At 46.2% G+C, this 25,936-nt stretch overlaps 1 protein-coding gene across 1 annotated transcript; it reads right to left on the bottom strand.

Annotated features, from left to right (window-relative positions):
- Positions 1-2: 2 nt before the first annotated feature.
- Positions 3-25,917, bottom strand: NT5DC2 (5'-nucleotidase domain containing 2). The gene is made up of 14 exons (XM_058844621.1): positions 25,544-25,917; positions 18,323-18,507; positions 17,520-17,594; positions 15,650-15,705; positions 13,858-13,951; positions 10,198-10,326; positions 7,066-7,126; positions 6,714-6,816; positions 6,131-6,232; positions 4,825-4,906; positions 1,665-1,751; positions 1,094-1,234; positions 797-861; positions 3-368 (listed from the first exon to the last, which is right to left on the bottom strand). Exons 1-14 carry the CDS (start codon positions 25,785-25,787, stop codon positions 107-109), a joined length of 1,686 nt encoding a protein of 561 aa, XP_058700604.1. The 5' UTR covers positions 25,788-25,917; the 3' UTR covers positions 3-106.
- Positions 25,918-25,936: the final 19 nt, after the last annotated feature.

Here is a 25,936-nt window from a genome sequence, read left to right as displayed (position 1 = left end):
CGCAAGTGTCAAACGCCCTTTAGTGGTAGACAGAGGTGCTGCGGTCCAAGCCGCCCGGCCCCGCTGCAGCCCCGGCTGTGCTGCTGCTGCCTGCAGTACCTGCCCTTCACCGGATGTGCACCATCTCCTCCAGGAAGGGGGTTTTCATGCAGCCCGTGCAGAGCTGATCCATCCAGAGCGGAGCCTCGTGCTGCAGAGGGGTGCGCCGGGGGTAGAAGGTGAAATTAACGTCGTAGTTGAGCAGGCAGCTGATGGAAGCCATGTAGATATCAGAGAACCGCACCAGCCGGCGGGAGAAGTACGTGGGGTTGTGGAAGGTGCGGAAGATGCTTCCAAACTGAGGGTTGAACAGGTTCTTCGTCAGAGACCTGAGAGGAAAGAGATGGTGTTCTGTAGCTAAAACTGTGGTAACAGATTCTTCCCACTCCCTTAGCTCTGGGCCACTCTCCCCTCCATGAGCATTAGAGGGTCACCCAGAGATACAGATACCCTGTGCAGTGAGACTGATGAATATTCAGTGCACTCTTACTTGCACCTGTTATGGGCAATGTCAGGAGCTGCAGTAGCAGACAGTCCATCAACCCCTCCCAGCACTCCCCTTTCCCACCTTGCCTTCAAACCAGTGCAACTTCACAGGCTGCAGGACTGCACTGCTGCATGGCCCCTACCCAGAGCTAAGTGAGACCAGGCAGGACCAGAGTCCAGCAGCTGCAGCAGCATTGTCCCCAAAGCAGGTTACAAAACAGGGCCTGGGAGTGCCTAAGGGACCTCACAAGTGAGGTGGGGAAATGCTCACCTGATCTCCTGCCGTTCCTTCATCCACTCCAGCAATACTTGCTTTGACTCTGCATCCTGATACATCTGCAAAGACAGCAGTAGAAAGCATCACATCCATCAGTCCTGCAGGCTCAGTCCTCAGCTCCCTGCAATTTCCACTGTAACTCACAAACCCAGAGCCCACTTCACCAGGAGGAGGATGAGATATTTTTGAGAACCAGGCAAGATAATACATCCCCTCATCCCCATGCTAAACCCAAAATTCAGACTCAGAAGGCAGCATATAACCTGTCCTGCTCAGTCAGGAGCTGTGTACCTGCATTCTCTCCAGCAGCCCTGTCAGAGCCTGCTGCCAGGTCAGGGAGTGCATGTACTGCTCTGTGTTTATGATCCGGATCTCCGTCTCCAGTTCAGGAACGATGGCTCCAGTCCTCCAGCCATGACGCAGCATGAGATCCTGGAGATCAGGGTGAAAAAACAACCAAGAATTCAACACAAAGACTGAAAGCCAAACACAACCCTGGTTCCCAGAAGAGTGGGTTTGTTCCCATTTCGTATTCTCAGGGGATAGCCATTCATGGCCCATGCCAGTAACAACCATCTCCTGGTCACTAGGATCAGTTGTATGAAGCACCTAAAGAGGTGGGATCAATACAAACTGCTCTCAAATTCACACTTTAGACACAGAAAGTACTTCAGGGGCCTTTTCTCCAGTGCTTGCCTCTGTCTGGCATCAGTGGGGAAGGCTGTGTGTCCTGTGGGGGGTGGCACCCAGCACAGCCCTGAGCACTCAGAGCAGGCCCTGCTTTATCTCCAGCCCAGCTGCAGCCACAGCAGCCATGTGGGATTGCTCCCACCTCACTGGGGAGCAGAGACATTTCACTCACCGCAAGGTCACTGTACAGATGGTCACCAAAGTAGAGCACTTTGGATCCACGCCAGCCCGTCAGCCTCAGGAAATCAAAGAGGTTGCCCTGCAAGTGACAGGAGCACAGGAAACATGAGTACAGGCCACCTTACCACATGCAGGTGTGAGCACTCTCATGGAATGCCAACCTGCTCTCTGCCCCACCATCTACACCCAGAGGTTTCTGTTCTTCCCCACCTCACTACACTTTCTTCTCTTGTGACAATTCCCTGTACATCCCTCAGTTTTTTTAAGGCTAGAGAAAAAGGCAAAAGCTCTTCCAAAGAGTTTTTGCAGGCAGGAAACTCAGGGGACATTCTGCAGTCTAGGGCACAGCAAGTCAAGAAGACAACATGGTCTAAAAAGGCAACAAAAGGAGGCAGTTTAGAGGCCAAGAGACACCTTAATTAGAAAAGCCTGAGGATGGGCAGAAAGAACCCCAGGTGTTCTGGGTTTAGAAGTTGTTGGTCTCGGCTGATAACGATTTCACCTCACAGGGTGTACCAGAGGGAAGGTGAGCACTGCCAGGCAAGGCTTTTGGAGTCGGGAGCTGTTCTACACACCTGACCACCATCCCAGCCCCAAAGATTAGCAACACCCACATGTCCACAGAAATTGTTTAATCAAGCTAAAGAGCCAGGCAGCCTGCACAGATTCACAGCTGAGTAAAACAAACCAAACCCCAAAGCACCAGCAAAAGCACAGCACCAAGTAGCTTTCAAGGCTTTCCAAACATCCATACATGCACAGAAGGCACTTCAGGGACTACCCTTCCACATCTTCACACAAGTTTTCTACATGAGTCATAAAAACAAAACCCACTAGGAAAGGAAATGGCCCCATCAATGCCAGCAGACCATCACAAGCAGTCAGTGCAAACCTATGAGCCACTCAGCAGCAATCCCTCTGGCCAGCCTCCAGTGGCAGGAGGGAGCCAGCACCCCAACCACCAGCACCAGCCTGGCCAGAAAGCCCCCAGTCACAAGGCAGCCCCCCAGCAGCCACTGGCAGCTTGCTGTATGCACAGCTAAAGGCTGTCCAGAACCAAGGTGCTGGGCCTTCTGTTGCTGCAGCATCCCTGGAGCTGAGCAGACTTCCCTCAACAGCACAGAAACAGAACCAGGCAGTCTCTGTGCTTCTTGGACACTACGTTGCTGCTGCTCGTGTGAGGACTGCTCAGGAAGCCACTGGCAGAGAAGGAAATGGAGTACAGCCTTGGAAGGAGGAGAGTCCTCTTGCTGTGCTCACACAGCAATGGACCTGAGAGCCAGGAAACTTCTACTTGGAGCTCCATGGAGACACAGACCTGTTCTGAGACCTCCAGGTCCTACCCTCCTTTCCCCCAAGATCACAGATCTGGAAAGGGACAAGAGTACAAACTTGGCACATACAGAAAACATCTGTAGAAACAGAGGGACTAGAGGGCATCACTTCTACTTCCCAGTCCCTAGGCCAAAACACCAGTCCCTGAGGTCCCATTCATGGGATACCCACAGCAAAAAATTGCCATCCAGTCCTGCTTCAGGGGACAGGAGCAGCTCAGAGGCCTCTGGCAACACCACCAGCTCAGGTCCATGGCTGCTAACACTTGCCAGAAAGAAGCATATTGTGGCACTCCAAGAAACCAAAAATCCTGGAGACAGGGTGGGCTGCAACCAGGATACACACTCCATCACATCCTATGAACCACAATTAGGCAACAAGTTCAATGCAGTCGAAAAATATAATCGTGGGGAAGAATTGGAGAGGGGCCCAAAATCCTACCCAGCCCACCTTTGTCCTTCATCTTTTCCCCTCCTCAGTGCACCATTCACTTGGGTGAGCAGCCTGTGGGCACAAGATGTAGGTGGGGCAAGAGGAGGATTTAATTTAGAAAAAAACACCATGGGTGAGGTGTGCCTTTCTCCCAAGGGAGCTGCTAACCCACTGGGAACAAGCTCTACTTGCATGTTCCCAGCTCCAAGCTCTTGGCAGAGGATGGGACACCAGCCCAGCACTCTGGCAGACCCACCAGAGGTTTCCCAACAGCACTACTCAAGGACATGACCTACTCTGCTACCACAGGTCAGGTCCCAGCTACTTGACCGCAATCTCACTAACAGTTTTTTCCCGTGGGATTAGACAGCTCAAATAACCAAGAACAAACCGTCCTAAAGCCAGAGGCAACTTGTCTCAGGGGACAGACCAGCTGCAAGGATAACACCCAGGGCAGCAAGTTCACCAGAGCTGCAGCTCATCTTCAGACATGCTGGTCCTTCCAGGAGGGGAGAGTCAGGAGCCAGGCTTTGTACCCTTTGATGCTTTGTACTCTATTTGATCACCCTTGTTTATTTATTCCTTATTTCTTTATTTTACACAAGTCCACCTTTTCCAACCTTATGGAGAACAACTTGGAGTGAGGTGTAGAAGATCTTTGCATTCACAATAGGTTTCAGAGAGCTGTGCCTTTTTAGCCTCAACTACCACACTCCTGGGAGCCCCTCCAGGACAAGAGTTTCAGGACCAGGACAGTCAGAAGAGCTGAGGGAAAAGTTCACAACTGGCCATGCTGGACAATGTCAGAGCAGAGCTCCCAGGGTGAAGATTTCATTGCATACATGGGTGGGAGACATTCACTGCCCCACACATATAGGAGATGTTTCCCTACACCCCATCTCACACAAACAGGGCAGCAGCAGGGAAAACCCAGCCTGGCAGAAGTAACTCAGCACAGGTTCCCTTGGGCAGAAAAGCAAGTAGCCAACACCTTAAGTTACATGGCCCTGCTCTGCCTTTTCGCACTTGACTCCATTCCTCCATCCCTAGTGCCAAGCCCATGCTGAAAGCGTTCTGGAGGACAGTGTCCTACCAGGCCAGAGAGAACTCCTGGGGACAGAGGGCATCTCCCACCGCGCAGAGCCAGCACAGACTGCAGAGTGTCTTCTTACCAAAACCCTCTACCCACACGGGTGCTCCTTCCAAGGACTTCTGTCCTTGTCATGTTCCAAACATGAACAAATGTCCTACAGCAGAACCCATCATCTCCCCTAACCAAGCAGACTGTCATGTTTTTCCAGTGATTTCCGAAAGTACAGGCATGTTTTAAGTCCCCACCATTTCAGACTCCTGCTTGACACCCCTTATGCACCCATTCACTTTACCTCTTTGTAGATCTTTCCCTTCTCCAGCTGGTTTATTTTGTCCCACTGCAGTGAGCCTTTATCATCCAGTTTTCGAAAAGGTCTGGGAAAAAACAGGGGGAGATGTGAACTTCTTTTGATTTTTGGTGATTGTTACCCACCAACCAGAACATTTGAATCACAAAACTTGTTTACCTATGTAGCAACTTGAAATAAAAGCTCTACATGAGTTCTAAGTGACCTTCTGGGCCTTCTGCAATATTTTCTCAGGGGAAGTATGAAAGGAAAATACCTTTCCTAAATGCTTCCATTGACTGTAGCCATTTCATGCCAAAATCCCTAACAATTCTTCTTGCTTTCACATACAGAGAGGAAGAAAATAACCATAATGACTCCCTCTGAAATGCCAAGGCCAAGAAGGCCATTAAACACTTTGTGTGCTCATCCAACCTAGCTATGCCCCAGCCCAACAGAGGCTGTGGAATGTCATTATAGGATAAAGCAAGTCTGCAGAGCAAATGGAAAGCTGTCCCCATGCTGAGTTCACCAGGTGAACCAAGCTGTCTCCTGTTTTTCCTGAGGGCTTGCCATGACATTCTCCACTCCACGAGTTGATCTTAGGCACCAGGCAGCCATAGGTTTTATTTCCAAGAGAGCTAGATCATCATAGCTCCAGGCTGTGCTTGTAAAGCACTTCACCTGCAGCCCATGAAAAAAACCTTTACCAGGCCAGCACAGCTTATAAAGCCATTCCATAGGTTTACTCCAGCATATGCCAATGGTCTGGGTAGTGGGGGAGGAAAATACATGCAAGGAAAGAATAGACCAATCCCCCAACTAAGTAGACAAAAGTTCCCAAAGCAAAGAAGCCAAAGAGCAAAGTAAGGACAGCAGCCTGTCTATTGGCAGCTCCTAACTTACCACAAAACCCAGCTGCCACATACAAAGGCTTCCAGAGCTGCCAGTTCCCAAAGAGCATATATCCAGTACAAACAAGACCCCAAAAAAACCTCAAAAAACAAACATAGATACTTGCTGTGGGGAAGAGGAAAAGGAAAGATTTTGTCACAGTCTCAAGACAAGAAATGGCCATCTCTCATGCCAATTTTAGAAACAAGTTCTCTGCCTGGCTCTATGCATTCTCTCCACTTATTCCCAGCCTGGTCAATTCTTGCCTCCTCAGAGAGTATCTGAGAGAACGTTGGAAGGCTGAATACCTCCTGGAGCTAGACTATGCTTAGCAAACCACTGCCTTCTGGCAGGCCAGAGGAGCAGTTCCCTCAGGGAGGGGGCCCAAGCCCCAGGCAGGACTGCCCTGGACACGTACTTCCGCCGGTCAGTGAAGAAGTTGGGCTTGTCAGCTTGCACAATGACCATGTCAAATAAGTCCCGCCAGTTCTTGCCAACCATGTGTTTCATTCCTTTGTCCCTAAGGGCAAAGGAACAGAAAAATTAACAGATCCAGTACTCTTTTTTCACCCAACACTGCATCTTTACAACAGTATGCCCTAAATTCACTCTTATTTCAGTCACAAAGAAAACAGATTTGTGAACCCCCCCAAGGCTGTCTCATTGTATGAAGTATTGATGTTGTGCTTTGTTTCAAGCTGTCACACATTTTCTTCTGCACCACTGGAAGCCCAGGGAAGTCTGTGATACAGCAAACACTGCCAGAGGCAATAGAAAGTGTCAGCTCTGTAATGTTGTGGCCAGCCACAGCCTTGTAACTTCTTCAAAAAGTGAGATCAATGCTGTGGGTGCAACATTCACCACAAACAGTTCCCAGAGAACTCCATGACTACTGCCACAAAACTCTGTTCCATACAGATTCCAGGTGCTCAAAGAGGGAGCGCCCTGCACAGCTCTTGCTGTGCTGTGGTGACCCATTGATGAGCAATAATGGTACTCACACAAAGCTAAAGGGACTGTTTGTGATGAGGAACAGTTTCTTCTTGTGGTTCACCAGGCGGTTTAGCACAGCATAGATTTCATCCCCGTGCAGAATATACTGTTCTGTATCAGAATGAAACACACAACATCAATCAGAACACTTTGGCATAAGTCATGACCACAATTCTATAAACCAAACCAAACCTAGCTCCTATACCACTAAAGATGCAAAAGGTCTGAATTAGATCCACCTCAGGCAGGCAGGCAATGAATCACCATGGTGATAAAGTTGCCTTCCTTATCCCTATCAGTCCTATCTAAAGACTGAAGAAGTGACAAGTAAATTTGGCACCAGAGCTCTATTTAACTCACCCATATCTTTTTCAATCCATTTGTACATCACTCCTTTCACATGAACATCTCTAATTGCATCCTAAAAAAAAAGCACAGGGAAAAATGTTTCAGTTTTACACCATGGCATTCCTGTTTCCCAGCATGCAAACCTACTGCCACACTGAGGACCAAGGCTGTAATGATACATCCCCTCCTTGCTGAATGAACAAAAGGTCCATCATTGCAAAGCAGCAGAGCCTGCCCAGCAAGGCTCACCAAGATGCCAAGAGAAGAGTGGGGTGGCTGGCTCAGCTGCTGCAGCACAAGGGGGAAAACCTCAAAACTTATCTGCAAAAGCACAAGTTCCTTCCTGCTTTGGAAACAAGCACATGTTCCCACTGGTTCTAAGGCAATAAAGACTGTGCCACTCCAAAACCATTTACTGTCCCAACACTGTACTGTCTCAGACACCAGGTGGCTTTTCTTCCTCCCAGTGCCTGTGGAAGTTCTGCCAAATGTGACCCAAAGGACAGGAGTGTGGCCAGGGTGAACAGCAGCAGAGGACAGTGTCTGTGATCCCAAGGTGCTCCCCACAAGCCCAGGAGGGCCACAGCTCCTAGCCCTGGGTGACCAGTGTGCAGAGGCAGAGCAGAAGCTCCCACTAGGAGGGTGGCACAAAACACGGCTGGGAGGGAAGCAAGTTAAAACAGATGTTGTCAAGGGCATCCAAATATCCCCTATTTTCCAGGCCAGAAGCCAAGATACAGCACATTTTTGGACACACCCAGCTGAGATTCTGCCCAAGTCTCCATCCAGCAAGATATGCCAGACCCACAAAACCATTTCCAGAGCAGCAACACAGTTTGCAGTGTTTGCACATGCAAATGCTTGTTTGAACAGCACTGTTTTCATCCCTGACAATTTGCACAGGTAAACAAATGCTGCCTTTCCCCAGGACCCTTAAATTCCTGTTACAGTGTGTCCCCCTTCAGGAGCTGCCCTTTCAGACTGAGTCCCACACTCACCACCACCATCGCTACAGTGACACTTGCCACAGTCAACTGGCCTCATGGCAGTGGCTGGGGAAACCTCCTCACGACCACAAAATATTTTCCTTCAGAACTGGGGAGAACCACAATCTACAACTTAAAATGGGCTGATGAAGGTGGAGGCATTACCACTTCAAAATGGAGTTTTAGGAGCTTCTTTCCACCATATGGATTTGAAGGGCAAAAAGGCAGAGTCACATCTCTTTGCCTTATTGGAAGGAATCTGAACAGAAAGCAAGATCTCTAACAAGAAAACAACTTTCTCTTAACTAGCACTGTCATTAAAAGCAAGCAGAACTTTTGACTTGTGTCAAAACTACCTTTGCAGAGAAGAAAATTTTCAGTGTGCTCTTTCCCTAAACTCCTGTCCTCCAAAAAACAAAAGAAGAAAAAGGAAAACTATAATGTTTGTGCAGGTAAAATCATGGCATCTTGGTAGGTGTCAAACAGGGCTCAAAAAATGCCTCCAAGGGAAAGCAGGGTAAACTGTACATTCTTATTCTCAAATATGAAGTGACCAAACTGGTGTGACTGGACTACTTTAATTACACATGAGCTTCAGCCTTTACCATACCCCAGGGTCTGCCCTTTTGACTCAGTGTAGTGCCTGTAGCACTGAACCTGCTCCTAAATAGACAGGCTGCAGCAGCAGTGCCACCAAGAATTACAACAGGGTGTCAGGTTAAGTCAGTGCTGTCCTAACAGCTGGGCTATGCCAGTCCTCTGGGACACCTTTCTGCAGCACAGAAGGATCTCTGTGCTTGTGTTCACAAAGCATTTCTTTGCACTTGAACTTGGGTACTGCAAAGGGATAAGTTTTGCAAAAATGTTTATCTTCATTGTGCAGTAAAAAAGCAAGAACTCTTCTGGTGAGAGTACATGATGGTTCCTAGGTTCAATATAGATTTCAGGCATGGCCACAGATTTTCTGTCATATCTCTCTTCTTTGCCTATGTTAGTTGTCCCTCAGGGATGACCACATTCTCCACCAAAAGGACAAAGCCAGGATTAGCACTGAGGAGTCTGAGAGCTGGACCACATTAGTTGCCCTGCATTGGACATATATTAGCTGTGGCAACCATTCCCCTGCTCTAAAGATTTCAATTAGGAGCACATCCATTTGATCTCAAAAGAAGGTTCAGAAGATACTCTTCACAAAAGGCCTCAGAAGTCAGCTGTATCCCCTCTTCCCATTTTTCCCACCCCAAGAGAAAAAAACAACATCCAACACCCCTGAAACGTGTTAAGGTCTTGTGGGAAATGGGCTGGTGCATTCCTATCATGCACCAACAGAAGGTCAGGACACACAGCTGACAGGTGATCCTTATCACAAAGCAGCAGCACAGACATGGAGCCCCACTTCTCTCCCAGAACTGAGCAGCCAATGGGTGAGCCTAAGATTCCCACAAGGTACTAATCAAAAACCCTTCTCCATGGAAAAAGGAGTGCAATAAGGAAAATGTGTTGTCTGTCAGCGTAAGTCACCCAGAACAGCAATCTCAAGCACTTAGATCTTGTCTACAGCATTAACTGAGAAGTCAAAAAGCCCCAACAATGCTGATAATCCCACACAGCCCTTTCAAGTGCCACTCAACACCTTGGAGTAAATGACACATGAAAGCTACAGTCACCCTCTGGATCAGACTACAGTCACCCAAAGGATCAGACTACACTGCAGCTGCAAGGGGTACAGGATTCTCAGAGCAAGCAAGGACAGGTGTTTTACAACAATCACCATATAAAGTAAACTGTTCTTTACATGGCTAGACCAAGACTCTTTGAAAAATGAGATACTAAGGAAAACAATTTAAAAGTCTGCAGAACGAGAAAACATTCACACAAGATTTGTGACATATTTCCCATGGAAAGATCTTCAGTCTAAGCAGCCTAGGCACTCCTATATGAGATACACCAGAAACATTGGCTCTGTAGTACAGACAAAACCCAAACATGTTCTGAAAACACAGCTTTGAATATTCCCTGCTAATGCTTTGATATAAAGGGACAACAGAGCTGGTTGGTCTGGTCAAGGCTGGTCACTGCCAGCCCCTTGAGTTTGGGTGCTGTGGAGCTCACAGCTCTGATGTGGTGTGAACTGTGGGGCAGTTGACATTTCACTTACAGATATGTCCTTGTAGAGATGCACCTGGTCAAACTCAATGCCATGAGTGATGAAGTAATCAATGACTGAAGAGAGCAATGTCATTTCAGGAAGAGAAAAAATGTCCATAAACTGCTTAAGCGATGGACCCTGGAAAGCAAAAAATGAAAGGGAGACATTAAACCAAAAATACTGGGAAAAAAATAATAAAGCCAGCAAGAAAACTCATCCACCCAGCATAATCTGAAATATATTCCAGGTTAACAAAAAGGAAAACACTAGTGTGGGAAGTCCCAGCCATTCAGCAAGCAGACCTCTCTTCTTAATCAAAACATCAACCTTGAAGAGAGAGAGGTGTCTCCTTCACATAAATCATTAAACAAACCCAGCATCATTAATGCCACAGGGTGAAGACAGAGGAAGCAGGGAGTCAGTCCCAGATATTTTTATTTCAACCTCTGCTTCCCACCTGGACTCTTGGCATAAATACAGGTGCTAACAGACAATGCTCTGCTACAGCAGCAAACAAGGGCCTTGCTGAAGATGCCACATTGCTTATCTAAACTAGGCTGTGACACTGAACACAGGGCACCAAAGCTGCCCAAACCACATTCCACTGAGGTTTCACAAGGCAGTGTAAGAATCATTCCAACACCCCATTTGTCAATGCCCGTCTGTCACTACAGAAAACCCAGAGGAAAAAGAACTCCAGCCCACCAGCAGTCAAGTGGAAATGGACAATTACATGCTGACCAAGGAATAACTCCCCTTGCATTAGGCAGAGCTGCAGCTCTCACACACATTTACTATCATTATTGCCTATCAATCACAAACCTATCAGCAGGCCAAGACCCAACTTTGGCCCCAGAGAGGCTCTCCAGTAAAATAAACTTTGTTTTTTCTGTGGGTACCACCTATGCAGAGGGCTGCAGTGAGTCTCCCTTGCAAGATGAAGCTGGGATCAATTTTTTCGTTTTCCATCAATAAGACCAGAACACAATGGGGACAATTACTAAGGTCCTGTATATGGAAAACAATTTGGGAAGCACACAGACCTCCCCATGAACCTGGTCACTGGCAGTGCCCTGGCAATCCAGATCCATCATGTCTGTGCATGAGCTTTGAGCAATCCAGGACTGACAGCTGCGACGTTGTAACGCTGTAGGGCAATACTGGCCCACTTCAGAAAGCATTTATTAGAGCTGTGTGAAAGACAGACATGAAAGCAGCATCCAGAAAACCACAGAAGGTGCAGCTGGGGGGGGCTGATGGGGCCCCTGCTGCCTAATGACAAACCTGTGGCCCTATCATGCCAGGATGTGTAACAAGAGAGCATCTTCCATTAGTCTGGCTAGGTAAGGGTGGCTGAGACAATACCTGGGGCAATACAAATTTGGGTCAAAAGGGCAAAGGAACAACAAACAGCATCTGGCTTGAGGTGTTTTACAAAAAAAAAAGCAGCAATCAAAAGCTATGTTGGTGTGCTGAGGGTCACACAATTTCCATCACCCAGCATAGGACAATTTCACCTACAGCAGAAGACAACACAAGGGCCACACACCACACACGGTGGTGCTGCTTACGATACTCACTGAATCCTTCCAACACTTCTGTCCATTTTGATGTCTGGTTGCTAAGGGAATATTTCTCCCATAGCAAAACCAAAAGTTTCTGTAAACAGCCTTCATCTTTTTTTCCTGTTCAGAGATTCTGGGAAAGAAGCAAGAGGGACAAAGGCAGTTCCTACTGAAATAACTAGGTATGGGATTTAGCAGAGTGCAGCAGAGCAAGGACCTGTCCTACCTCTGTAGGACACCTGAAGTACAGAGGAGGCAGGTAAATGTTCAGTTTTAACAGCAAAGATTTACCTTGTCAACTCTGACTTCATTTTTGCGCCTATTGTCATTTTTCTACAGAATCAATCCAACCTCTCCCAATTCCCTTTAGTGGCTGTGACTTCCTTAGGCAGACATAGTGACAGGAATCATGACAAGAATTGGACTGTGCTTTCAGAATGTTACATGTGCTTTTTCTACAACATCCATGAGATCACCTTCATTACAGGCCATCACATGTAAAGTCACATCAGCTGCAGTGTCAAACCCTGGGAAAGATCTGTGCCCACCTACTGCTGGTGTTGGGATGTTGGCAGCTGACCACACACTCCTGCTAACAGAGAACCAGGAAAACCCTTAATGGAAGGTATTTACACACTTCAGCCATATCAGTCCCACCTCTCTTATTGCCTGTTAGCAACCTTCCTGTTGCTCATACAGCCATGTCAGCATGGCAGACTGAGAACAAATCAGAGACCCCTGCTAAAGGATCACTCCTCACCAGTTCACTGCACCTGTTCACACCAGCAGTCATCTTAATCCTTCTTTCATCTTTCTCACTAATGTGAGAAAATATGCCCAACTCAGTGGCACAGGTTGAGCAGACATTGCTGAATGCAAATGCCATTAGTTGTAAATACTTTTGTTTTCTTTGGGATCCACCTATTAGTTTCATGGAGTCTGTTACATTACTAGGAGAGGAGATTCACCTCTTCACAAAGACTAAGCTCATATCTCTACTTCTGTGCCAAATTTTTCAATACCAGTTACAGGAAAGAAGCAAGCACCTGGTACATACAAAGGCATCTCAGCAAAAGCACCTGGTCCAACAGAAGGCCAAAACTTGACACAGGTTTCATGTTTAAAATCATTTAAAAAGAAAGATGAAATCATCTCAAGTTTGACAGGATTGAGGAGAGCTGCACAGGAGGAGGCCAGTCGAGGGCAGTTTACAGACAGATCAAATTCTAAACAAAAATGTCCTATTTCAAAGCTGGAAACATCACTGAGCTATAAACAGAGCATATACTTATCCAGAAAGCAACCACTCAGATTAATTGTTCCCAAGAGAGAAAGAGAAAACTCAAGAAGTGACCTTGTAAACTTCACAGAGCAGATTCACAGGGGTATTACCAGAGGAAGTGTGCCCTTCTCCTTCCAGTTTCCCCTAAGGCACAGGAAGTAAGGCAAGAAACAAAGGCAAGAAACTTCTGGGAGAAGGGATGTGAACGGTCCCACTTGGCCACTGCACCACACAAGACACTCAAGTAAGAAAAATCTCTCCTAACTTCCTCTAGTTCAGAAAAATCAAAGGATTTTTACAGCTCCTACAGACAGAATGTCAGTATTTTACTAGTCCCTACACTCATGGACTACAACTCTATAAATAATATCCCCTGAGCAGTTGTGAAGGGTGTGGAGGGAGATCCTCAACGTGAAGAGAAAAAAAACAAAGCCAAAAAGAGAGAGGCATTGCAAGCACCCTACTGCTGCTACACACAGAGACCCCTTCTCAAACAGCTCACTGCAAACACAAGCACTGCAGGCTGCCCCGGTAGCTTGGGAGCTAGATTTGGCCGAGGAACAAGCAGGGAACATCTCCCTATCAGCCTTCAAAGCCATTCAGCTCTAGGCCAATAGCCCTGGTATTTACAAATGCTTTGCAGATGTCTTTCAGATGCTAAACTGTTAAATAACCTCTGGGGCATATTCCCACTAGAACAAAAACACACTGCAGCTCACTGGGGACCGAGCCTTTCCAAGGGAGGCCGCAGTCATTTACATGTGCATACAATTCCCTCTGTTTTCCAAGCTGTTCAAAGAGCTGCTGCTGGGTTTACAATACCTTGCCATAGAAGTCACTCATCTGGTACAGGGGGATGTGCTGTGTACCACCGTAGAGTTCGATCACCTCCTCATCAGGCACCGGTTTGAGCCCTCTAGACACAAAACAACACAATTGGTCAATAATCACCAGTCTGCACAGTGCTGCAAACAGAGAAAAAACAGGGGGCAAACGGGCTCTTTTCTAAAACTCAAAAATTCGTCCTGCTCAAAAGAGCCAGGCAGAGAGCCTGACAGTCTAAAGATTGAAATAAAATCTTTCCCAAGACATTCTTCAGATACCTCGTTTGCTCCTACAAGTTAATTAAGGGGCTTTATCCACATTCCAGCAGAGTCCAGCCAGAGCCTTCTCTCTGTCTGCTGTCAATTTGGTGACAGGACTGCCCTACCAAATCAGCCTGAGACCTGACTTGGGCAGCACTGGGTACACAACTTGGTTTGGAGATACTGCTTCCATGAGATACATCACCTTTAATGAAAAGGTGTAGGAGAAGAACTTGCTGAAAATGGAGTTTCCTTCTTATTCAGTTTTCCTAAACAGAACAAGATCTTGACTAAGACCATTCAACAAAGAAGGCTGTTTTTCCCAAAACCACCAAAACCAGGAGTATGGCTGATCTGTGCAGTTCATAACATCAGGTTATCTGACTGCTGCAGGTTTTGCCTCTTGCTCAATTTTGATGACTGTTTGCTCAAGCAGTCGGCAACTTTCCCTTTCTCCTTTTCTACTCAGTTGTGATACAGCATCTGAGAAGTTAAATGTTGCCTCAGTTGTGCTCAACAGCAAAGGACATTTTAGAAGGACACTCCAAAAAAGATAGTTACAAAAGAACACTAGGGGGAAAAAAAATTAAAATATGTTTTAACTAAAAATCTCTTTATGAAGCTGAAGTAAAATATGGGGTAGTACAAAGCCCCTGGTTCCCTCATCCCCCAAGCTGGCACTCAGAGAAGCCAAATCTCTCTGGTTATGAAACTCCCTTCTTAATATTCTTAGAGTGTTTACTGTAACTGAAGCTTAACAGCAAAAGGGCAGAGATCAAGGAAAAAAAAACCACATTGGCTTCCATGCTCAGGAAATACAACATAGGATTTGCAGGAGATTTGCTATTGATATTTATAAATTACTACTTCTTACACACCAACTCCACTCCTCTTTGGGGCAAGGTGTTTTCTCAGTCTCCAGTCTCACAACTCCTAGGAGAAAAATTTGCTCTGCGCTGTTTCAGCCACCTATTCCAAAGCATACCCAGCTCTTTTTGATGAGCTAAAGGAAAAATAGGACAATCTAGGACTTAAAGTGAGCCTAGATTCTGATACATTGTTAATTTATTGGCATGTCTGTGTTGCTTTAAGATGTAATTTGTACACCCAGATCACTCTCCAAGGCACAGCAGAGCACTGCTGGGATACACTCCTGCCTGGAAAAGACAGGCCCATGTGTGAATCACATACAGAGGAGCCCTTTCCTATTGGCTCTGTTTGCTCTCAGGTGTTAACCCAGCCTTGCTGTAGCTGCAGTTAAAACACCACGCAGTGTACGTGACCAGATGTGCCATTAACCATTACAAAAAGCTCCCCACCCACTCCTGGCTTGAAATACTTGAGAAAATATAACTCCCTGCAATTATATGCCAGGTAAGCTTTTGAAGAAAGAGCAAACAGGATGAGCCAGACAAGACTGTGCTCTGCTCAGAAAAGAAGCAGAATAACATGACATGAACAAACTCAGATGTAGAAATCCACTTTTGCATATATAAGCATTTAGAAAATGATTTTCAGAACTGACAGACCTATATGCAGTCCCCAGCTGGACATAATGGAAAGCATCAATCTTCATCAGAAGACTCTGTGACAAGGGATAGATATTTACTGTTAGAACTGGGTTATTCTTAAAATTTACACCGAAACCTTATTAAAGTTTAAAGTTCCACACAAATGACATTCAGAAAACAAAGTTCAGTATGAGCATCCCACATCTATGCACTTTAGACAGCACTTATTCTCCAGCTACTTTTAGACACACTTATTCATACTGTGACTTTTTATTGGCCTCTCTGGCAAAAGACCATCTTTCTATGAGCCAAAGTCTTTTACATCCCAGTTTGTGGATGGGGTGCAGTTGAAAAACAGGGACAACATTTCAGTGATAATTTGTTCAATCTATTCTAATGTCCCTTCAAGAAAACACACATTCCAAAGGAAATTTGTGTGCACATATCTATTCCCCCCACATTTATCTGAAGCAGTACTAAGTCGGCAAGTTTTAGCTCAAAGCACAGCTGCACCCAGTCATTTTCCTCACACAAGAGCTCTCCCCTCCTCAGCTGACATTAAAGGAAAGATGTTCAGGAATACACCAGGCTGGTAACAGAGCCTTCGTTGCATTTTTACTATCAGATTGCCCTAATCATGAGCCATCCTTCTCCATCCATGATTCTGAAGCTGTAACACAAGTCCTTGGGCATGGAAAGCAGCCTGACATTAAACCCACATCACTCTGCAGCTTGCACAAGGAACAAGACATCAAACTTTTCATCAGGACACCATATCAGTGCATCTCATTACGCTGTGGGCAGACCTCCCAGTAATCTGTGAGGAGTGTGTCAGAAGACAGGCAAATATGCTGAAAGTTTTTCTTACACAGGCACAACCCAGATTTCTGTGTGTTTTGCAAACTCTGATTCTGAGAAAAGAAAGTTCTCTACATTCTACTCACTCAAAGGGTGCTTTGCTTGGCCAGGCCACTCGTCTGTGTTTCTCAGATACAGCAGCCAAAGATTTAAACAGAGAAAGAACCTTCAGTTTCCCATAGATCTACTTCTTGCTTTTTAAGGCCAGAGGCATGAGTGGTCTGCTGCCATGCTGTCTCCACAGTTAGGACAAAAGACAGAAAATCTCTATAGTTCTTCCTTCATTCTCTTTTTTCCCTCCTGCTGGAGAACAGCACACACATTCCAGCCTGCACTGCCTGCTTCCCTGAATTTGCTCAAACTCAACATATGAAAAAGCTACTTCAGTGAAACAACTTTCTCTGCTGTGCTCCCATCTGACTGCCTGGCTGCAGCAGCCAGTAGAGCATCACTGGGCATCAGGCTTTCAGGGAATAGGGCCAAAGCACTGAAAAGGGTTAAAGCTAATGCCTGCACTCTGCTTGCCCGTGTTCCCAAGAAGTATGCATCTCAAGTAGCTTGGATCTTATTCCAGGCAGTCCTATTATTCGGGTTGGGGGATGGGGAAGGCTTCCTAAAGCTTTCTCCTGACAAGTCACTTCTATTCTTAGAGTAAGACATTATGCCTTTGCTCCTGGCAAGTACTTGTAGATGCAGGATCGAGTTTTGTTGTTTAAATTTCCTGAAAGACAGAAATGATCACATAAACAAGCTCAGTTTTCTATTAATTAGCCTGAGGAATGAACTGACTTCTAAATTGGCAAGGCTGTTTACTAGAGACCTTTGCTAGAATGTCCCCTTCTGCTGGAGGCCAGGCTGGCACAATAGACATCTTTCCTTGGGGAAGAACCCAAGCAGTGAAAAGCACAGCCACACAGACTCACCGGTCATTTGGTGACAGATGTTATTGCAAGCAATGACATCAAGTATTTCCATTAAAAACATAACAGTGGGAGACAAAGCCCAGGAGAGTGAACTTCGTACAGCTTACCTTTTGTACATCATAGTGAAGTCCACGTATGGCAAATCCAGGAATGTAGTCATACTTCCCAAGCCCTTCTGGATACTGGGAAGACAAACAGTGACATCATTACAGCATAAGCACTGGATAGTCAACAAATTAAGTTCACCTGCTGAGCTCGTTTAGTCCCGCCTAATTTTGCCCCTTCAGCAAAGAAAGTGGGTGAATGGAGTAAGACAAAGGATCAGAATACCCAAAACTAGTTTTTCTCATGTAAGGGACAGCTGTGGTAAAGCATCAGATTCACTGAGGCAGTCAGGACACTTCTTGTAAGCTCCACTCAGTGCATATATTTGGCAAAGACTGGCACTGCATGGCCCCTCTAAACAGAAAGACACAATGAGAAAAAATGCTTAAGCAGTCACCCATTGCAAACAGGATGTCTGTTCTGGGACATGCTCTAGGGCATCATCCCATCGACCAGCACATGCCAACTCCTGCACAGCTTAAGTGTTGGCCCATGGTTTATGTTCAGCCACCATGTGCACCTCCAACCAGCAATCCTGTTGACATTCTTTCCGTAATTGGGTACAACTGACCGGGGCTTTTTTACACTAGGGCTCCTACTCCACATTTATAAAACCTCAGGAATGTACATCATGTCAAATTATCTCAAAGAAAATTAATTCTGCAATTAAAGATTGTGAAATATTAAATTTATCTCAATAAATCAAGCAATTGACATGCATGCACAATGCCTGCACAAGCATGTCTGGGGTGTTGCAAAGACAGCAGCAAGATTAACTGAGTGGAAATTCTTAGCACCTCATTACCTTGAATTGTTCTATTAGGATGTCTCTGGCAGTGTTGAAAATCATGGAGTGTAGTAAATTAGAATACTGTGCTAATGTGTAATCGTAGTCAAAGCCATAGATCTCCACATCTCCCAGGCTGATCTCATTGTTAGCATAGATGGCGGCAGGGTTGAGGAGATTGCAGACTCCCGGTGGAAGGAGATCTAAGAGAAGGGAAAGGGGAGAGGTTAGAGAAACTGAGAGCATCGCTGAAGTTTAGACTTTTTGTTCTGGACCTGACAGCAGCTGGAAATGCCACACAGCAGCAGCAAAGAGCACAGAGCTGCTGTCGAAGGCTGCTGCCCTTAGCTCACTCAAATAATCTCCCCGTGAAAAACACACTGTGAAACCTCTGGCTGCACCTGGAGATAATGCTCTCTATCCATCTGCACAGTCAGACTGACCTTTTGTGTCAGGAAGCTGCAAAACAATGCCCCCTGCTCTCTGGCCTACATGAAGCAAAGCAGACCCGAGATTCTGAAGTGTCAAATTTCTGTCTCAGAGCAGCTGCAGTTTCTGCAGGCTTCAATGTGAAAGGCAGCTGTGTTAAATCACCAGAGAAACACACACCCCTCACTTAGAACTCAAACAAGCAAACAGGCTAACTCTCCTCTTGGAAAAGTCTAGATTACTCCAAATCAGAAATTTTGAGGTTTGTCTTTTAGCATTTTTTGTTTCTCACAGAGGCAACCAGACTTCACAGAAAAATCCTGCAAGTACCTTTCGGACTTTTTAAATTTTTGTATTAATGGGCAGGAAATACCAAAGTTTTGTACAAACACCTACACGTAAAAAATACCCCCCACTAGGTTATGCTCCTGGAGCATGCAATGCTGATAGCAACAAGTTATCTGCTTTCCTCTGATAAACAGCTGTGGACACAGCTCAGTCCTGCTCAGCAAGTGGTTTGTGACTGCAAAGCAGGGTTACTTTTCAAGATGCTTGGGAATAACACTTTGCTCCCCAGACCTTTGCAAAAATGGGGTTAAGTGCCCAAGCAGCTAAATCACCTATATGCAGATCCCTTCCCAGAGGATCCTTTCCCTCTCCAGAGAGGAGAGCTTTCACTCCACTGCAATGGGAGAGGCAGGAACAGACCTTCCCACAGGCTTCCCGCTCCATGAGAACTGTTGCTTGCAAGAAAGAGCATAAAAATAGTTCCTTGTAGTAGGTTGCCTGGTCACAACCACACTGGGGGACAGAAGGGAAGGAGACATTTCCTCCCTCCTCAAAGATAGGTATTTTTTTCTTTGAATGATAGAAGAGCAGGCATTTTCCAGATCCTACTCAGCAGTGGGTAGTATTTTTTCTTTTCCTACCTTAACTTTTGCCTTTTAGCAAGGACCCCTGTCCTGGTTCTTTAGTGCTTCCTTGCTATAAAACCAAGTTCCATCTGTGTCTAGGACAAAAAAATATATTATTAGAAAGAGATACCAACCCTTCCCAATAAAGACTTTGTCTGGAATTATAACAGAATTCAGGCAAAAGTCTGAAGTTCTTTTGTGAGCCCTAATTCAGGGAGGTAACCAAAGAAATAAATTCAAATATTTCAAAACGTTTCTTTCTCGGGGGGAAAAAATCACTACGTTACAAAACATACCCATCCTTCTCTCCTAACTGACTTCCATTTGGCCTTCAAATACAATTCACCAGATCATGTGGAGGGGAATCACTAGAAAATAAAGCAGTATATTAAGGCAGGATGGATGACTTACTGGCTGCACACCAGGGACAAAAGCTCTCTGTCAGTGCTCTGCTGGTGGCAAAGTTCCTGGAAGAGGCTTAGGAGAGCGGATGCAATCCAAGTACTTTCCACTGAGATTTTAAAAGATGGGAAATGTAAATAGGATTCAGATGATCACAACTTTCATCCTTTCATCATAAATGTTCTTTGCACCATAAACAGAGTTCCACTTCCTGTCCTCACCTTCAGTCAAACTTGTGGAAAGACCTTTTTCTAAACTTGCACTGGGTGTTATTTTTCTTCCTCACAAGGAAAATGATGACACAAACACATCTCAGAGGAAATGTGCAGGGCTTTCCTCTTCTATTAAAGCACTTTTTTCTTTTTATGATGAATGCACCCAACTTGTTGTTACAGTGTCCCTACAGAGAGGTCAAGCTCTTCCAACACTCCCCTTTTGCTAACACTCAGAACAACACATTTTGATAGCCTGAGAGCATCACAAAATACCATTGCCTGAATCGCACCTCTCTTTTCACAGAAGACAAGAGAATCTTCTAGATTCAACCAATATGCCAGGCACAACTTTTGCAAAAATACCATCAGGAAAAACTAAGAGAGCAGTAGGATTTTGTAAAAAGGAGAAGGCAGTCTGAGCTTCACCAAGCAAGTCCCATCTGTGATCAGAAGCATAAGCACGATTTATGAAGTACATTTAGACCCACTGAGTGCCTCAAAGGTACAACCTCTTGCCCAGGTCATTTTTCTGCACCCACATTTTGTCACTCACACAGCATGCTCTCTCTTAGCTCCCTAAGTGCTGAAAAAGGATGCGTACACCAGCCAAACTGATTTATATCCACTGCCTCACACACAACGTGTTCCCTATGTTTACTTCCCCAAGCACCACACATCTCCTTGCTGTGTTTTCTATTCCACATCACTCACAACTCGCAGCTTGCTCTGTCCACCACATCATCCTACATCTTGAATTGACAGAAATTTCAAAGCCACTGCTCTTCTGGGAAGCAGGAAATCTCTGAAGTTCAGTCTAGGGATTAATGATGCACATTTGTCTCAGTGTAAATATCCTTTTGCATGCGTACGCTCCTCAACAGAGCTGCAGGTCTCCATCTCCTCAAACTCATGCAGTCTCCATGAAGGGATTCCAACTACAGCAGGGAAAAGACACAGCCTGGGAGCACAAGCAAAATCAGTTTCAATACAAGAGCCCAAACACGCCTCAGGGTTACTGAGCCAGGTTTCAAGAAGCTTGGTTTAATTGTGTTTGTTTGGGGGTTTAGTTTGCTTTTTTGTGGTGTTTTGTTTGTTTGTTTTTCGAAGATAACCTCCTGGGTGGTTACCAATCCTTAGTGCTTAATCAAGTCCTGGGCTGCAGGCTTGGGCGCTGCTGCTCTGCTGCTGCTCTGCACGTAATCTGCCAGGGATCTTTGTCTCAGATTTCCTGGCAATTGTCAAATCAAAACAAACAGAAATTCACGAAGATGCCATTTTTCAATAACGATAGCTTTTGCTTTTCCTCTGCCAAGACACCATAACAGATTGCTGGACAGATATGATAAATTAAAGAAAACAACCACACAAAACAAAATGAAGACCAGTTTTGGCTATTAAAAAAGAATAATAATCCCAACTACTCTTTCTGTCTGGGTCCTAACTAGAAAGGCAGACATATCAGTTACTCACTGCCTACTCAGCTGTTCACCCAGGAAGTCTGATCTAAGGGAGAAGCAGCGTGAACACATCAGAGGACAGAGGAAAAAGCTGCTCTTGCACTGGATGCAGCCCCAGGAATCTGCCTGTTTGCACAATTTGCTCCCGTTTGCAACTCTGACGGTTTTTAGGGAAGTGCCTGCATGTCCACGACACATGGCGAAATTCAGCAGCAAAGGCAGACCACAAGAAAGCATGTTTGATCTCGTGTATCTCTTACACCTGGGTGCTAATGCAAAGTAAACACAAAACTTCATTTTCCCCCGTGAGAACCTGGACAACTGCTTAAATCAGAGTGTCTCCAAGAGAGTACAGGTGTCTCTACCCAGGCAATAAACCACATTGTTAGAAAGCAATAACCCTCAATCCCCAACAGGAGAGCAGAAATGGAAACAAAAGCAGGTAATTAACTGTGAGCAGCCACTAGAGACACCATCTGGCCCCTTCTGATGTGAAAAACGCTCTGGGCAGGAGGTGCCAAGCACGTCTCTTGCCTTTCTGAGCTCCAGGGGTGCCAACAGCATCTTGCAAGAAACGTTCCTGTTCTCTCACAGCCCCAGATCCAGCATGTTAGTGAAGAATTCTACATAAACAAGGCAATTCACCCGCATCTCTCACACCCTTTATACTCCCACAAATCCAACACAGCAGAAATCTGTACTAATTTCTTCGTATGGCAAGCAGGGAAAAGAAGGGTACAGACAAGCAGATGGCCATTATCCTCCATGATCTTCATTAATCAAAAAGTTTCCCTTGTTCACACTAAGTTGCTTTCTAAAGACAAACTGCCAGTTTTCCTCCCTTCCAAGCACTCCTTTATCCTCATGAAGTGTTGTTTTGTGCCATTTCCTGCAAAGCACTCCCACCAGCCAAAGCAGATCCTTCTACCAATAGGGTAGAAAGGGAAAAATATTATCTAAAGACCATTTAATTTCAGAGAAACCATGTTAAAAGACCTTGGATTTATGCCATTATGCCTAAATATTTTGGGATTTCCTGCTAGTGAAATCTCTATTAGCTAAAAGCAATATTAAAAAATTATAATTTCATTACAAAATCCCATTTTTAAAATATACAAAGGCACTAGGGAAATGCTACAAGAGCTCTTCACAAAAAAAAATGGGTTATATCCAAGAAAGCAGAATTGTGAAGTGTACATAACTGGTCAGTCTTCCAGTTCTGGCTGTTCTCACATTTAACCATGCTCAAGCTTGTGGTGCAGAGGCAAGAAGTTTGCAGATATTGTAAAAGTTCCCTAGGAAAGCTGAGTTTGTGTAGCCTCTGTTAACAGATTTGGAACACCTAAGAAAAAACAAACGCTTATAGCCAAAGAGTCACTGGCTTGGCAGTCCCCTTGTTTCAGGACTGGATTTTTCCTAGAGTGCAAGACTTCAAAGCTTACTGAGAGAGCTTATCAGCCTTCCTTTACATTTATCAGATCAGAAAACAGCAAAGTCTTGCTCAACTCCATCCCTCTGACTAATGTGAATTTACTTTTCCTTTTGCCAGAGTAAAAAAAGCACAGTAAGTGCCTCAAATTTCTACGGGTACTGAAATGTGGCCGAAAGAGTTACTGTTGCAATAGGCAGGGGGGATAAGGAAGAGTGTGGTTTCTCTTGAGTCAACACTGAGAGGAGGTTCTACCTCAGAGGCTCTCTTTGTGTAGCAACATTTGTTGTCCACTCCAGTCTGGCAGAGCACAGATGTGTTTTTACAGAGTTGAGAACTTCTTGTGCTTCTTTGGCCCAAACCTGCACCACCCCTCAGCTTTACTGCACAGAAACTCGTCCGGCACATTCTGCCCCGTTCAACTCAGTCAGCATTTATCGTGCAAAATGCAACAGTGCTCCGTGGATCTGGTCCTAAGCAAGGGCTGGTCTGAAAACACACAATGAATTCTCCTGGCAGAGACCTCTCTCCAAACCGGTGGCAATAACTAACACAAGGACAAGGGACTTCACAAAGCTGGCATTTTAGAGGGGGAAGGAGAAGGAGGCACCTCAGGAGTCCGCCCCAACTCAGTGTTGGGCAATACTGAGCAGCCAAGCACAGACATTCACCTTCACACCAGTCAGAAACCAAGCACAAATGAACAGACTGATGCCACATTCTGCACAACTGCTTACTCATCAAAGCAACAATTAAAACCAACTTGGACCAGCTCTGTCTCTTCCTGACAAGATTTGAATAACAGCACCGTCTTGAAATTTTAGTTTGGGGAGCTACTCTTGAAACAAACGAGAGCCTTATTCAACATATCTGATGGCTACCCGAAAGTTTGTGAAGAGTCTGCTCTCTAACACTTGGGTTACTTCACCCGACTTCGTTTTGCATTTACTCCTGGTGATTACTGCTCCACCTCAATTAATAACTGTATCTCTTGCATCCCAACAGAGTTATGTGAACACAAGCTTCACAGTCTCACGTAGCAAACCAAGCGTTTTGCCAAGAGGCTGTGACACAGCCTATTAACACACATCTGCATTTATAGTTTCAATCCCACTATGGAAAAGTAAATAATGCCTTTGAGGATAGCAAGCTCCAAACGGCAATACAAGCATTGCAAATTGGAATTTCTTTCAAGCAGTAGGGCTAAAACCACAGCTCAGTCTTGGAGGGTATTATCAAAGCTCCAGTCCTCTGTCAATATTCTGTACTGCCTTCAACAGTGCTGGGAAAGGAGCTTTCATCCTGGAATGCAGCAGGCTAAACACCTATTAGATCAGCAGCAAATTCTTTTACGTTTGTGCATCTTGAAGAACTCGAGATTTTATGCCAAATCCAGTGGACTGTAAGATGGGGGAGGAAGGAATGACAGACCTTGCCGATCTCAGAACAGGGAGAAAGTTCTTCCAGATGCCTACGGCTGACTGCCGCCCTTATCCAAGCCCTTAGGTAAACAAAAGCTAACGGAGAGTTCTGTAAGAGCAGGCACAAACTCACACTTCCTAGCTCTCTACAGTGCTCACCTTCAGCATCCCATGAATCAAGAAACCAACAGGAAAGAGTTCTTTGCCCTCATGTCATTAAAGCTACTTTCAGGAGAGTTTAATACAGTGGAGGTCTGCTGCTGCCAAAAAGACCACAATCCTGTTTTCCACACAGACAGATTTGGCAAACAGTCTGAATTTTCTCCTCACTTGTCAAGATTTCAAAGTACCCGACAGAGGCAGGTAACTTCTTGGTCAGAGAAGCAAAAACGCGCTCATGAGGAAAAGGTGTGACACGTGTGGAGCAGAAACTGAGCTCAGGATCAGAACCCACCCCAGGAGCCGCAGCATCAGTGTTCTCCAGGCTAACCCTTGTGCCAGTGGCGATTTGGACTTGTCACCCTTCACTTAGCATCCCCATCTATTTGTCCCAGTCCAACCGCGATTCCGTATGCCAGACAAAGGAAAACCGGAGAAAAAGGCATTAAGCCCTTCGTTTAGACCATTTGCCATAACAAAGCCCACGATGTAAGGGAGGCTAGTTATGAAAAGTCTCATATACACTGTGTGTCCTGAGTCCAGCCGGGGAATCTACACAGAAGGAAGCTGAAGATGGAAAGAGGAAGACCAAGACCAGATTTCAGTGAAATAAAACCATCCCAGCGAGCCGCGGGCGATGGAAGATGTGGATGGCATTGCCAGGGAGAAAGGCTCCTAACCCGGCAGCTCCACAGCACGGGCACGTCCCCAGGGCTGCGGGGCGGGGAAAGGCACCGAGATGCAAGGAAGGAAAGGAGAGGGGAAAAAAAGAATGGAAAGGCCGGCCCCGGCAGGACGTGGCGGCCGCCTTACCGTAAACCAGCTTCTTCATCTCGTGGTACCTGGCCCACAGGTAGGTCTTGGTGTCGGCGCCCTCGGCCGGGACAGGCTGGCCGCCGACTCTGCCGGGGGCCGCCGGGTGCTGCTCCCGGGGCTGCCCGTGCCCACCGTCCCCGGTGGCTTTGTGCCGGCAGCTCTGGCAGGACACGGCCACGGCGAGGAGCCGGGGGGCCGCACTGCCGCCCCTCCGCAGCGCAGCTGAGCCCAGCGCCGCCATTGCCCCACACGGACGCCGCAGCCTGGGGGCACCGCGCACAGCCGGGGCTGCTCCGCTCCGCCGCTCCGCTGCTCCGCTCCGCTGCCCGGCCCGCGGCGGCACCGCCGGGCGGCCAATCCCCGGTGCGAGGGGCCGGGCCGGGCTGCGCC

This window comes from Poecile atricapillus, chromosome 9 (genome assembly GCF_030490865.1).
Source record: "Poecile atricapillus isolate bPoeAtr1 chromosome 9, bPoeAtr1.hap1, whole genome shotgun sequence".
NCBI lineage: Eukaryota > Metazoa > Chordata > Aves > Passeriformes > Paridae > Poecile > Poecile atricapillus.
Note: the sequence above shows the minus strand (reverse complement) of the source record. Positions and strands in the feature narration are given on the sequence as shown.

What these genes read in the sequence shown, in the direction of transcription:
- NT5DC2 (XM_058844621.1), bottom strand. Translation starts at nt 25,787, where the DNA reads ATGGCGGCGCTGGGCTCAGCTGCGCTGCGGAGGGGCGGCAGTGCGGCC. An exon ending in GATGAAGAAGCTGGTTTACG is followed by an intron (nt 18,508 to 25,543) that starts GTAAGGCGGCCG and finishes CCCTTCTCTTAG; the next exon opens with ATCTCCTTCCACCGGGAGTC. An exon ending in TGAGTGACTTCTATGGCAAG is followed by an intron (nt 10,327 to 13,857) that starts GTATTGTAAACC and finishes TTTGCTTTCCAG; the next exon opens with GGTCCATCGCTTAAGCAGTT.